Source organism: Juglans regia, chromosome 3 (assembly GCF_001411555.2).
Source record: "Juglans regia cultivar Chandler chromosome 3, Walnut 2.0, whole genome shotgun sequence".
Lineage (NCBI taxonomy): Eukaryota > Viridiplantae > Streptophyta > Magnoliopsida > Fagales > Juglandaceae > Juglans > Juglans regia.
In genome coordinates, this window is record NC_049903.1 from 929,891 (window position 1) to 945,537 (window position 15,647).

At 30.7% G+C, this 15,647-nt stretch overlaps 1 protein-coding gene across 2 annotated transcripts; it reads right to left on the reverse strand.

The window, feature by feature from the left end:
• Positions 1-291: 291 nt before the first annotated feature.
• On the reverse strand, positions 292-2,927 carry LOC108999404 (ankyrin repeat domain-containing protein 30A-like). Of its 2 annotated transcripts, none has more exons than XM_018976298.2 (5): positions 2,482-2,927; positions 1,567-1,677; positions 1,345-1,425; positions 1,189-1,237; positions 292-582 (listed from the first exon to the last, which is right to left on the reverse strand). In XM_018976298.2, exons 1-5 carry the CDS (start codon positions 2,716-2,718, stop codon positions 488-490), a joined length of 573 nt encoding a protein of 190 aa, XP_018831843.1. In that variant the 5' UTR covers positions 2,719-2,927; the 3' UTR covers positions 292-487. The 2 variants fall into 2 exon arrangements, with proteins under 2 accessions (XP_018831843.1, XP_035544482.1); XM_035688589.1 differs by having other exon boundaries at positions 479-582; positions 1,136-1,237; positions 2,482-2,925.
• Between the last annotated feature and the right edge of the window lie 12,720 nt (positions 2,928-15,647).

The window sequence follows — 15,647 nt, forward strand, 5'->3', positions numbered from 1 at the left end:
GATCCTAACACGAAAAAACATATGGCAGGGTGAGTGACCTACACCTCTACCCTACTCATTTGTCCTTTACGTCTAAATCAGTTGGGTAAATTGTCTATTTTGAAAGGAGATGGTAACTAGGAGGAGTGCACAGACCACATGAATCTAATTCTGTTGTTTTCCTCCCATTTCTTTATGTTCCAGTTAATCTTAGATGAATATTTTCCATGGAGCCTTCACAAAACAGACAGCGAAGTTTAGGTTGTTCTTGTTAAAACTCTGACATCATTATCATAAATTATACTAGAAAAAAAAAAAAAGGGGTAATATGAGTAATTAAATTGATAAATGCTCTCTCTCGTCTATGAAAACATTCATCTATGTATTTTAAGACTGATGAAATGAAATCGATTTGGATACGATAAACTGTAGCCTAACACAATATGAACACTAACTACTCGGCATAAGAGATATACATATAATGCTGATTTGAGAATCGAGAGACCTCTCAATTGTTGATATCATCAACCGTTGTTATTGGTAGCTGCTCAAATGGCAGGACCTCTCTCGTAATGGGGGGAGAATCCAGTTCGGCATGTGTCACTGAAAAACATGAAAGCTCCATTACTTTACTTTTTATGGCCATGGGGAGAATCCAAACGCATGTCAGTGCTAGCCACTGTACCCTTATTGAGAGTGCCTTCAAAGTAAGCTCAGGGAAAGATGAATATTCTAACTGTCAATGATAAGATTCAGCTCTACTTCATCTCTTAATTATTAGACTCTTCGTGTCAAATAATTCTTTATCAACACTAACATGTTCCCTTTCTGCCTCATAAAAATTCCAAACAGTTTACATACTAAATAAATACCAATGGCTCTTACAAGCCATTATTGGGAGAGAATGGAAGAAAAATCAAATTACAGAGGGCTTAACAAGAGAGAATACAAATATGAACACGAGGGGAAAATTTTGAGAAGAAAATGCTAGATCCAAATACATTTAGTTACAAACCTGTTTGTAGGGCATTTCCCTTCCTAAAATCAGATGAGTATTTCCATAAAATGCTAATGAAACAAACAAAGATATCATAAAATACACCAAACCGAAAGCACCCATATATAAAATATAAATGTCACACAAAGCTACGCAAACCTAATCAGTTATTAGCAGCAGGCTATTTCATTGTAATGAATCGATGTTCTTACTCAGCTCCTCCAGCTTCTTCATCCTCAACCTCTCACTTTCACCCACCAGCTGCTCAAATCATCAAACGTTGCCAAAAAGGTCAATTATTAGGCGGCAAAATTAGGTTATACAATGATTCATATGCTTTCATTTAAGCAGAAAGTTATGATACTAACCTCCATTAACCTGGTTATAAGTTGTACTTTTTCCTTGTTCTTCTCATTGAATGCCTCAAGAGCTTCTTTGTATTCTTTCTCCTGCATCAAATTATAAACCCAAATTCACTGGTTCTGATTCGGTTTTCTCATACAAATCAAAGTAAGATGTTGGATGATTCCGCGTGATATGCACAGCAAAACTTAATAGAGACCAAATTTGGTATTAGATAAGTGCTTTACCTTCTTCTGGCAGGTATGCCCCAATGGCTTTAATTCTTTGTTCACTGCATCAATCTTCTTGCGGACGGATGCAACTTCTTTCCTCATGGGATCGGCTAGCGCTTCAAGCTCCTGGTAGCTCCATCGATTTTATTTAAGATCAGAACAAAATAGAAAAGATGCAGTCTTACATTTTTCACAACAATTATTGCACAGACTTTATGTATCTACAAATAACACCTTAAAGTCTCACAATTACACACGCCAATATTACCACAAAAAACCCGCAAGTACTGAATATTCAATTAAAACAATAGTACTGGATTTTTGGTTGGCTTGAATTATTCAACTGGCCTGCTTCAAAGATTTTCAGAGAGTCACCTTTGAGTTATCAAGTAATTAAGGGGAAAAAAAGCGTCTTAATTTCATGGAAATTAACAAAATACCATGCTTTGCCATGAAAAGGTGCACGAGAAACAAATGATTCTAAATTTTTCGGGTCTCAGATGAAAACACCCTGTCGCAAGTTCAATCTTTAATGATTTTTGTTTCAGATCCCGACTTCTGGTGACTGTTTGAGCTTATATAAGTCGAGTAAAAGTTTATGGGAATTAACATCGAGAAAATAAACCTCGTTGGTAGTATCTAAGTTTTCTAGGCATGAGAAACTCACATCAGAAATTAACAGGGAAGACATCAAAGAAGAAGTGCTTCGGATTCTCAAAAGATGATTTTTTTTAGATAAGAAAGGGTGAATTTCCTAGAATTCATTGATATTACCGTCAACGTTTCATTCAGATCATGAATCTTGGAAATTTTGTGACTTATGCCACTTCTTATTTCACCAAAAGCTAAATGAAAATACAGAAGAAATCTCGGTTTCTCTATTCCTCCGATGACATACTATAAGATACATGTAAATTTTATCAGACATACCTCACGAATCGTGGCCAAACGCTTGGTTTCTTCTTCAACACGGCCCAACTGCGCTTGAACCTTCTCTCTGACCTCCATCTTCTTCCTTTCAATCTCCTCTTCCTTGGCCCGGAAAGTAGAGAGAGCAGACCTTGACATCTCCTCGTCTTCTTTGGATAAGTTGCTGTTGAAACTGAGGCTTCCCGAGCTCTGCACCATTAGCTGTTGCGAGTTTTGAGGAGGCTCCGCTGTCTGCATGGTCTCCAGTCCCAACTACACAGAAACCCTTCTTCTTCCTTGAATTCCCCTCTTTATTATCTTTCTTTCCTTGCTTTCTGATTCTCTCTCTGTCTCTCTCTCTTGCTTTTTTTGCCTTCACATATGGGTTGCTCTGTTTCCCCTGTTGCGACTTGCGAGTGTTGATAAACGAGGCTGGCCTTAATTTTTTTTGCCCTAAAAAAAAGGTGTATTTAAGAGTGTCCAGCGTTAGCTTTTCTTTATGAGCCAAAAACAAAGAAAAGGGCAAAAAGATAATAAAAGAAAAAAACCAATGGAATTTCAAAAAGCGCTGGCTGAAGGCTGAAATGACTAAACTGCCAACGACTGATAAAGATTGAGACCCGATTCAACTTTACTGAATGAATTGGGTCACAGAAATTTTAAAACCTGCATACACAATTTCCGTAGGACATTGCTACTTCCACAGATAATCTCTACCGAAATTTTCTATGGAATCCTCAAAACACTTTTTTTTTTTTTTTCTTTCACCATTTTTTAAACTATTTAAATATTTTTTTAAAAAAAATATATATATTTATTTAAAAAAACTTACTTAATAATTAAATTTAAAAAAATCAATAAAAATCCTATGTGGAAATAGTGTTTTCCATTTCCGTATGAGTTGATAAACACCTTTTACATTTTCAAAATCAAATTCAATTGTACCTACAGAAGCTACTACGTACACATCTAATGTGAATGGCCCCCCCTTTTATAGTGAATATTATTAAAGCAGTTTTCAGTTTTGTTTATCTTTTTGGCATAGCAATTTTTGTTTCCAATTACCCGTATGTCTTTCTTATCGTTTTATAACCAGGTTGCTTGATTTGACAAGGTTGTTATTTTTGTGAAGTAGGTAGACGGCCAACTTCAAGCAACGGTCCGTTTGAATTGAGAGTTAAATGAAATTAAAGTTAAATAAAATATTATTATAATTTTATTTTTTAATATTATTATTATTTTAAAATTTAAAAAAATTTAATTATTTATAATATTTTTTATGATAATTTAAAAAAATTATAATGATGAGATGAATTGAGATCACTTTTTAATCAAAACAGACCTAATTCGTAAATGGAGTGACTGATGCGATCACATCATTAATTGTATTTTTTTTTTGTTAGTGTTTGGACAACATCTCAAGGGATTCTTTTCGATAATTAATCTTTGCTTGCAATCTGATTCATGTATTGAATTCTTCCTCTCTGTTTTTTTACACTTTTCAGTGACATGTTTATTCATTATTCGTAAATCAAGTGTATTTTATGCTTATTGAGACCATTGTATCTATAACCCTCGCCCATGCAGTATTGTGTTGTATTTGATCCGCTACAAAGTCACGTAACTGCATGCATATATTTATATTGGATTGAATTTCCGGGAAATAATTTCTTTAAATTATTCAAAACTTAATAACTTTTTTGCCCATTTGATTCCCTGCTTGGTTAAACGTCGTTTGGTGTGGGAGTCTACCTAAAGAAATTAGGATGGATCAGGTCACCCTCCTCTCCTAAACGGCAACTTAGCTAAGCTTTTGACAACTACGACACACTTTCCAATCAGGTGGCTTCAATGGAAGAATCTCATTCTTTTTTCTTTTTTCTTTTGCTTTTTTTTTTCTTATTTAGTATTCTTTAATTTTATTCGTGTTTCTTTGATTAATTCTTATTTTACTCGGTATGATTGAGTCAAGGTGTACTTTAAATATTCTTCAATAACATAATCCCTTGCCAATGGGTTTCTACTTTTTCTCCCAGTCTATGAGGTGGGGACCATTTCACCATTTGAAATTTTCAAGCACAAAATTTTCATTAGGTATTTGAAAAAAAAAAAAAAAAACAGAAAATGACGTTATTGAGATCCCAAGATCAAATCAAATGGCCCTAGGAATCTTCAGTGGGCCATCCAATGCTGGATGTTCAATACACGCATTAGGGTCATCGGCGTGCTATTTGCTTTGTTTTGTTTTTAAATGAAAAATAATTCACAATATTTTTTAAACACTTTATATAATTATGTTTTAAATGAATAATATTTTTATAAAATATTTTATACAAATATTATTATAAAATATATTATAAAAATATCATTTATTTTTTAAAAATAATAAATGAAAGCAACGAATACGTTCACTTTTGCATAATGGCAGCACAAGCATCGTTAGAGGCGTGTTTGCGAACTCAAATGATCTGTCGCCTCAGGCCCACCACCACAAGGGTTTCAACTTTCAATCCAATTTTGCATTCCCAAAAAAAAAAAAATTTTAATTATTTTTTCCGATGATTTCGGTGGTACATACAATGTTGTGATCTTGCCGATGATTTTTATTTTTTATTTTTTTTTAAGTGCAATGTCTTGGTCTGGCAAAACCTCTACGTACGACATCACTGTGCTCTTTTCCTGAGAATTTTGTTGGATATCAGTTAGGATAGATCTGAAAATTTTATGTTTTGTTTTAAAATTTAAAATATTATGTTTTAATATTATTATTATTTTAGAATTTAAAAAAGGTGTATTAAGATTTAAAAAAGTTGAATTGTTTATTATATTTTGTATGAAAATTTGAAAAAAATATAATGATGAGATAAGATGAGATGAAAATTTTATATTTTATCTTGTGTCCCAAACCTGTCTTTAGTGTTTGACAAGAGAAATGTTTTGGATCTCAAATTTAAAATTCAAAAAATGTCCTAAATGAGAATTTTTTTTTTTTTACTGAATGATTAAGAAAATATTTTTTAATAATATTATAAATTTTTATTTTTTTAAAATATTTATAATAATTAAAAAAATACATTAAAAAATTTTTATATTATTCAAAACACTTTTTAAATCTCAAATTCAGGACTCTAACCGTACTCTTTGGGCAACCTAATCCTTTAGGCTCTTAGCATAGACCCTTATGATTGGTTCCATAGACAAAATCTAAAATCTGTACATATTCCCAAGTATTTAGATTTTCTTTTCGCAATGTTTTCATAACCCCAAGTAAACGTCACGAATGCTGGCATACCTTCTTTTTTTAATTATACGGTATAGCCTTTTAAAGAGCCTTTAGGTTTATGATAATGACAACTATAATTCGATGAGTAGCTACTTTTTACGAATCGGGAAATGCTTTTGTTCGAGATTTCACATTGACTTTGGTCTTCACAATTCCTTCATGGAGTCTTCAATCGTTTTTTCAGCGATACTTCTTCCATCCATGTTCTCCTCTTCGTGTAACGACTACTAGTTATCAGTTACATGTAGAGTTTTTTTTTTGAAATAACGGTTACATGCAGAGTTGGTCAGTTGTGCAGAAATCAGAATCCATATTGGGGTATCCGATTGATACAATCCATGTGGGGGCACTATATATATAATATATATTTTCACGAAAAAATATAAATTTTTTTTTATTGATGTTCGGTTTGGATAATAAAAATATTTTATCACATCTTATCTAAATTTATTTTATTATTATAATTTTTTAAAATTTATAAATAAAATATAATAAACAATTTAATTTTTTTAAATTTTAAAATAATAATAATATTAAAAAATAATATTCTAATAATATTTTATTTAATTTTTAACTTTTATCTAAAATCATTTCATCTTACTATCTAAATGGAATTAATCAATTATTTTTTAATGATATTGTAAATTTTTTAAAAAATAATAAAAAACAAAAAAACTCTCTTGCTCGTCTCGTGCTACACTGCTCATATTTTCACCCTCAAATGCCAACAGTACCCAACAAGAATTTCTTGGATCAGAATCCGATGTTAGTTCAGGTTACCAAAGTTGACCACCCATGTCACGAAGTCGTACGTAGATAAACACTAATATTTTCCTTAAAATAAATTAATTACCCCCAAAAGAAAACGACAAACACACGATATGCTGACGTATGCATTGAGTTCCATTCCCGGAGAACTCAAAAATGGATTAAATTACATGCAATCTATCATCTTTGTTAATTAGAAAAAAATATATATATATATATTAATTATGCTGATATGCATCGGCTTTTATTGGTTAGCATTTAATTGAGTAATAATCTTACAATGTTAGAATTCAACAGAATAATAGTCTTAGTATTATCGTTGTTGTTTGTTGTCAACTTCATGGCTTCAAAACTCAATAAAAAAGATATAAGATGTTTGCTGCTCTCGCAATCAAGCATCTGTCCCTCACGAGAAATAAAATGTGATAGCAAACAGCCGGTAGCTATAGCTAGGCTGTTAGGCCTTTGTCACTTTTATTTTGGATTTTTGCTTAATTAACCATAAGCTGATCTGTCGTTTTGTTGCAATTAGAAAAAATGCTCCGGGGACCAAGTTTCTTTGGATCTTGTCTATTTCTTATGCATCTGCAAATTTACAGCTGGTTTGATTGTAACCCTTCAACCCAACCTTCTTGTACGGGCTAGCGTGCAGCAGTAAAATATTGATATGAACGGCCGGCCTTAAGATCAGGACCATAACTAACGGGCCCGGGTTCAAAGATGCTGGGCCAGCCTAAGTCGGCATTTTTCCTGGAAGTTGCCAAACCGGGCCTGACAAACAGAAATGGTCTGAACAAGAGCCATTTCGGAAAAGCCTCCGTCCTAGTGAATCTTCTGATACAATTGGGCCTTTTGGGCACTGAGACGATGGTCTATATAGCAAAGAAAATGCTATATGTGATATTATCGAATGTGTTATCTTATTTATGTGACATCAATGTCCATATCATACGAGGTATATATGGACTGCTTGAGTCTCATGTGCCGTTCTTTTGACAACCATAAATTTTAAAGATTGGTAGATTGTGAGTACGGTAATCACTGGTGTAACCAACGTGTGATGAACGAAGATAATCCAACCTAATGGAAATAAAATTAAAAAACAGTAATGGACAGGGATTTAAAAACAGTAAGACCGACCCACATCAACAGGAACATATTACTCACACGCAGACAGGAGTGGCCTTGGTACGAGCGAATACATACAAAGCTCGTCTCTCCAATAAAAAGTAAAAGGGCGAAAGACAAACCTCGAGGGGGAAAAAAAGTGAGGACTCACATGAAGGCACGTGAGGTCATCGTAAGCTCTCGCGTGCCCAGCTTTTTAAAACCATTAATTAAAAAAAAAAAAAAACAAAAGTTAAGGGACCGACGTGGGCAAAGCTACCCTCCAACTTTCTGACAACTTTACTGACACACTGAGTCAGTGACGTATGAGTCTTTCAGACATGTGAAGCCCAAGCCCCCATCTCTTTTTTAATTTCAAACAAGTGAGTTGGAGTAAAGACAACTTAGATGACGTGGACTGTTCGTGTGGGCCCTTGTCTTTACCCTGTACGACCAGGAGTTGATCCAAGATTTTTTTTTTTCCTTTGTGGGTTGTGTCCCGACTGTCGAGCGTTGACGTATATGCCCCGGCACTGGCCGGATTCTGAGGAACTGTGAGAAATGTACCTACTGTGAACTGTTGCGAATAAATTCATCCAAAGAGAACGTGTGTGTCATAAATGTAGAGCCTACCCTGCGTGCTTCTCTCTTGAGTCTTATCACTTTATGGAAGACTCTCTAGTTCATAAGCCAGGGTTTGGAATTTTGCTCAGATGGAGTCTATACACCATGTGAAATTATTTTGTATAAATAAGCCTGAAATGGTCAGATACATGTGATATAAATCTATTTCAATGAAATGACTCTATTTGGAAATAATTATATAATTTTTAGTTTTATGAATAATATAAATCTACTTATTTTGTGGGGATCGGACGTCCCAATTATTATTATTTTTTTAATATTAAGGAGTATATCTTTGCAAAAGATTGATCCACCCAACAGAGCAATTAATGCGTTTCATTTGATCTGGTAAGAAGAGTACTATTTATAGTAGAGCTTGAATAAGTTTCTTCTATCGTTTGTAGAGCAATATTCTTAGGACATTATCATTACTTTCCTGATCAAGCAACGTTGTGATACATTAACGACAATAAAAATGATACATCACTTCGATACTTATATTTTAAAGCTACGTTGATACGTGAATAACTGCATGTGAAAAAGTATAATCATATTAAGGTAATCGTAAATAATAATAAGATGTTTATAAATATATAGTAATTATATATGAATAGTATGAAATTATTTCATTTATCAAACACAACTAAAAAGAAGAGATTTTTTTTTTTTATATAATATCTTATAAAAATACTCTTAATTTACAATATTTATTATGAAATATATTGTTTGTATCGTTCGACAAACATGTGGTAATCAATAATCATTCAAATTTTTATATAAAATATAATTTAAAATTTAAAATAAAAATAATATTTTATTCAACTTTCATATTTCTTCTCAGACAAAATCTTATCTCTGAAAAAAAATGTTATGTTATCCTATATACGAGTCATGACTACGTATACATTAAAGCAATTAATTTAACTCTAGGGGCGAAGCTAGCTAGGATATATGTATTGCGAGGGTGATGTTAGGTTGCTTTCCAATATGCTCGCCTATATTATTATTTTTTAAATATTAATAAAATGTTTACATTTAAATCCTTTCGTTATTATTATTAAAATATAAATATTTTAATCATAAAATAATTGGTGTTATTTAATATAATTTATATAAAATTAATTTTATTATAAAATAAATTTAATAAATAAGATAAATTTATGTAAATTTATAAAATTATTTTATATAATTTATTGGTGGATGCAGGTCAAAATTGTGATATTTTAATTCCGGTGAGGGGGAGCGGGGAACCTGAGTAGTCAAGTCATTTCACAAAAGAGTAGTTGGTCACATCACTCCGTCAAAATTAAAAAAATGGAGAAAAACAAAGACCCACCCACCCAACAACCTGCTGTTTCTCACTTTCTCCTCTTAACTTCTGACACTTTCTGATGCCTCTTCTTTCTCCACCAGTTCTTTGCATTGCTCCCCTCTTATTTACCTTCCTATCCCTCTCTGTGCCCGCTTTTTTCTTTTTTCTTTTTATTCATTTTTTCTTCAATTCTAGAAATGATATATGCATGTGTTCAAATTTCGTATATTAAAAAATAAAAATAAAAAATTATCTTTTAATAATAAATTTCATTTTTTTTTTAATAATAAACTTATCAAAAACTGTATCTACCACTGATCTTCTGAAATCCAATTACGCATAGGATGCTCTGAGCTCTCACAATTTATGAAGCTGGACAGTTGTAACAAAGTAAACATTTATGTTTTATTTTTATTTTTATTTTAGGAGCTAGAAAGGGTAGGGACCAACGGGAGGTTTCCATTTGTCTCCATAGTCATAGTAAATGTTGAGAAGTTGCAAGCATTTTCTCAAATTAGATTTAAGTCATAATTTGGGTACCGACCCAACAATAAAATTTAATAAATTCTGAGGTGGTTAATATATATCAATATTTCAAGATGAATTTATATTCTAATTCAAATTAAATAGTTAATACATACTAAATTACTTAGAAGTAATCTAAAGATACAATCATCATTGATCAATATATATATATATATATATATATGAATATGAATAACATATCCAATTCCAACCCTGCCTATATAAGCATGAAAGTGGAGGTAGAACTGGCCTCTCTTTTGACATTATGTATTAGTTACTATTTATTTTCATATTTTATATCTATAATTTTTTATAAGATGTAAAGTGTATAATAATAAATAGTAATTATTGAAAATAATTTATCTATTATTTTTCATATTTTTCGACTAAGTTTTAAAATGTAATATTTTGCCGACTCCGACTTAGGGTGAGTTTGGTTACCAAACTCATCTCAACTAATCATTATAACTTTTTCAAATCCCAATATAAAATATAATAAACAATTCAACTTTTTCAAATTCTAAAATAATAATAATATTAAAAAATAATATTATAACAATATTTTATCATCTCAACTCAACTCAACTCAACTCAACTCAATTCACTTCAACATCCAAACACAAGCTTAAATTCGTGAAGTTGTTGGTCGTTGAGTGTCAATTGTCAGCTAGCAGTAGTGTTAAAATTAAGACAATGCTCTAAGTAATGAAACGAACGAGGGAAGGGAACAACGTCACGATTTGACGGCTTTTGAGTTTGGACTCAAATCTCTCAAAACAGAGACGATCACATGCCATCAAGACAGCACTTTATCGATCACTTCTATTACATATCATTGGCATGTAACAACACCTGTTTAATAAATCGGTTTATAGCTACGACTTGTCAGAAAAACTTTGCTATTAAATCGAAATTGTAACGAAACTCACTGCACAGATATGTTTTTTGTAATTTTTCATTTCAAAAGCTAAGAGTATTTCTTTATTCATATTGAAATTCGTAAGAAAAATATTAGCGATTTTTTTTCTTTAAGTGATTTAAAACAGATAAAGTTTTGTAAAGAAAGGTTTTTATCTAATTGTACGATGTAAGTTGGTTTTGTTTGTCTTAGATTTGTGTGAAAACAGTATATATAGCACATGATTTTGTATTTGATACAATGGAATTTTTATTTTACAAGACATAGTTAAAATTCAAAACACATTTTTTAAAAGAATTTTAGTGGATTTTATGCGGAGAAATGTGTTAGCTAGGAATCATATCAATTTATAAATTATATTTTTATAAAATTTATTTGTCAGCTAACGTTTTTCTTTCATGCATCGTAATTAAAAGTCATAGAGCATGGATATGGCTATAGACAAGAGATGTTGTAGTCAGGTTAAGCCTTGAAAAAACGATACGACCCAGGGTTGATTTAATTTATTCAAATTGAATTGAATCGAATCAGTACGAAAGAGTATCGATTTTAATGAATATGTTGAATCGCTTCAATCGATCAATTTAAGTCCATTTAAAGTAATTTTTAGTTTGTTGAAACTATTTATATTTATATCATATTTTTATTGAAATTAGTTAAAAAATTTATATTTTGTACTTTTTTTTATACACGATATAAAATATTTAAATTGTATTATATATAATTTTTAATATTTTATATCAACATTAAAATAATCATTTCAAAATAAATTTGTTGAATCACCAAATTTATTAGATTGGTATTTGCCCGATTAGAGCACTTGGCATTGGCTAGTTAAATGCCAATTTCTAATCAAATTTTGGTTAAGTAGTATTAGAATAGTTAAAATTTTAAAACTTTATTTTTGAGCTACAATAAATTCATTTGTTTGTTTGAATTTGATCAATTACTATTTCTCTCTAAAATAATATTTTATTTGAAAAATATTTTCAAAGACTATTATTTGATAATTAGCTAAGTCAAATTAATATATTAATTGTGATAAAATATGTGATAGAAAGAAATAGAGAGAGAAATAATTAATAAAATATACATTTGATATATGTACAATAACCTTCAAATTTAAAAAAAAATTTTGAAAGTTACTGTAGCTAAATTTTAAATATTTTGAATTTGACTAATTTAATTAGAACATATTTTACTTTTTTATAATTAAATATTCATTAAATTTAACTTTTAACTAATTCAATAAGAGTACTCTGGTATGTTTGAGGTACTCTCATTATTATTCTTTACTTTATTATTACTTTTTACCTACTTTTTTATTATTTATTACTTTTTATCTATTTTTTACTACTATTCAATATTTTATTATTACTTTTTTATTACTTTTTCACTATTATTCATAAATATTCTTAATATTTCTCAATACTTCTCACTACCCAAACGTACCCTAAGCCTCAAATAGAGTGACAACTTTCACCTTGTATGAGGCACTAAAAAAGAAAAATCATAAATCACGGTGTTAAATAGTTTTATTCACTTTGTTTTGAGTTTTTTTTTTTAAAAGCAGGAGAATATCTCGGTAAATAAAAACTAATAGGTGGGAAGAGGGTAAATAAATAAAGAATGGAGGATGTGTCGGTAAAAAAAGGACTTGGTAATAATTGGAGTGAGCAGAGATGGTGGTGTGGACCACTTTAGCAGACAAAGACAAATCGGCTTGGCTTAAGTGGCGTGCTCGCTCTTTAATTAGCCACGCCTCCCCTCCCCCGAGTCCCTCCCTCTCACTTGATCTCATTCGTTTTGGGGACGGTGACAGCTGTAGCCCACCACAGGCCTCACGTGTCGGTTTACAATTAATTATTATTAATAACATTCGGGGCTTTTTTTTTTGGAATTTTGGTTAAATAGATGATATGGTATTATCCAAATTACATTTTGAACTTGTTAAATTCGAGCTAATCTAATAATTGATGAATAGTATCGTATCAATGCAATATGAAATCAAAAGAAAATGAGAGGATAATATATCAATTGAGATATAGAGTGGAAGTGATATAGTGTATGAATAATGCTCTAAGTAAATAATAATAATAATAATGCTCTAAGTGTTTTTTTTATGTATTTTTTTAAAGTTTTTTATTTAGATTTTTTTAACAATTTTAAATATTTAAAAAAATAAAAGTTCACAATATTATTAAAAAATAATTCTTTAATCATTAAGTAAAATAAAAAATTATAAAAAAATATTTTTTATTTTATTTCGTGATTAATGAAATATTTTTTCTTTTACTTTTTAATTAAATAAGTATTTGTTAATAATTTTTTGAATTTATTTTATTTTTTTAAAATATTTAAAAGTGCCGCTGTGGCTTTGTCCGTGGTGTATTTATAGGGTGCTGGTTACATTCAAGAAACTGCAGGGATCTAGTTATATTAGTAAAAGTCGAGAGAAAGAGAGAGAAAATAGGTCAGACTTGAGGCCCTAAACCTTATAAGTAGTCTACGTTGAATTATTATTGCTTGTTTTGAGAACACTATGTCAGAGGGCAGGCCATCATCTACTTCCTTTTTTTTTTTTTTTTTTGAACAAAGGCCATCACTACTTGTCTGTCACATTGGTCCCCATTTCTTCATTCAATTTGTATATATCTTTTCTTTTTTAAATTCCGTTTGTTTCTTTTTCTCTTAAATATAAACAAAAGTGGCAAGTACTTTTTCTTAATTACCATATTTCAGTAGGGATATTTGTGATATCCATAAACTTTACTAATTGTGGAGGGAAGAAGATTAGTGGAAAAATCAAATCAATATTTGGTATATATATATATTCATTATTAATTAAGAGTGTTTTGGATGTATTTCATACATATCAGAATGTCTTTTCGAATAGATGAGAGGTGGACCAAAAAACCTACAAACATACAAAAATAAAGGGTATCTCGAGATGGTCACGGGGATGGTTAAGAGACCCTCTAATGCTTAAATTAGCTTTTTTTTAATAAATATTTTATTTGTCCTCAAATTTCGTGAGTTTGAATATACCTTGAGTTAGTTTTTATATTAGGTTTGGAGTGTCGTTGGCTTCCGTTTTCGAGTAGCTATCCCATCATGCTCAATGCTTCAAACATGTGAATTAGTTATCTTAAAGCAAATAATTAATGCGGCGTTGAGTTCTTACTTTTTGTCTCAATACCCTCTTAACCAGGGCTAACGAGTCCCCTCTCTCTCTTTTTGTAGAGAGAGCCATGGTTGCTCTTTTGGAATGCATCCTCATAGTTGTTGCTTCATGGTTATCATTTCGGTAACTTCTCAGCCTGCTACAACGATGCCCACCTTTCTAGCAGTTGTTTTATAAGGACTTGAGGAGTTTGTATCATCTTCGATCTATCCAGATGACGCCCAATTTCATTTTTTCAATTTCCAAGTGAACAGTGGTTATAGTTTCTCTTACGTGCTTTATGACAACTGATTCAAGGTGGCTGGTAAGTTGGCGCACGTCACCCTTGGCCACTTCTATTAGTGTATCATTACTCTTTAGCTGGGCCGAACCTCTTATTTGTGAATTTTTTATCTCTCCAAGGAGCATGTTGGAGGACATTTCCTACGGTGAAAGAATCACGTGATAAATAAATATTTTATCTTATGGGGAATGGAGCGGCTCAAGCAAACATGAGTTCCTACCATCGTTTTAAATTGGACTCTTTTATCTTTTTGATGACTCGGATGCAGCAATGTTTGTCACCGTTCTTAGCAGAAGCCCTTTTTTTCGTGGACAACGTTTTACCCATATTTATAATATGAATATTATTCATTAAAATTTAAAGTCCAATTTTAAATGTGTTAAAAATATATTTATTTTTGACATGTACGAGAGATACATGTGAACAACACACCTCGCTACCACGAAAAGAAGGTCAATATAGCCTTCAGCCTTCGATAAGATATTAACCAATAATGTAAAATATTATTTTTCCAAAGTTAAATGTATCTAAACTGCAAATAATGTTGTTATGTTAACCTAAGAATAAAGAGTTCATTTGAGAATTGATTTTTTTTTCAAGCTTTTGTAAATCTGAGTATGCTATATTATTAATGAAATTTATTAATTTAACTTTCCTCCCAAAACGTTCTCAAATATTGATTGACTTGGTAACTGCAGAAAGTTCAAATAAAACCACAAATAGCCAAACAATAGTATGACTATTAAATTTATGTGTTAGATATGTTTATTTGCATATTTTTTTTAATAATTAAAAGTTAATTATTAGTGAATTTATATTTATTTATTTTTTTAATGGTTAAAAAAATTAAAAATAAAAATTCAATTTACACTAGTGTGCATCCTAGCATTATTAATAATAATAAAAAAGAGAGTTGAAGTAATTTTTAATAAAAAAATATTTTAATCACAAAAAAATTATATAGAAATAAAATATAATTTATAACATTAAATTATAAAATTATTTTTAATATAAAATAGATTTAATTCAAAATTAATTATAAATTTATTTTTATATAATGTCGGTCTCTGACTTTTCGTAGAAACCGTAAACAAAATGGTAAAGCCTAGGCTCGGCTGCAATGGAACTGTATTGTCGGCTCAACTCTCTCAGTGTAAATTCTCTGAAGAGTAATGACTTAGG

What these genes read in the sequence shown, in the direction of transcription:
- LOC108999404 (XM_018976298.2), bottom strand. Translation starts at nt 2,718, where the DNA reads ATGCAGACAGCGGAGCCTCCTCAAAACTCGCAACAGCTAATGGTGCAG. An exon ending in GTTTGGCCACGATTCGTGAG is followed by an intron (nt 1,678 to 2,481) that starts GTATGTCTGATA and finishes TGGAGCTACCAG; the next exon opens with GAGCTTGAAGCGCTAGCCGA. An exon ending in GAAGAAGCTGGAGGAGCTGA is followed by an intron (nt 583 to 1,188) that starts GTAAGAACATCG and finishes CATGTTTTTCAG; the next exon opens with TGACACATGCCGAACTGGAT.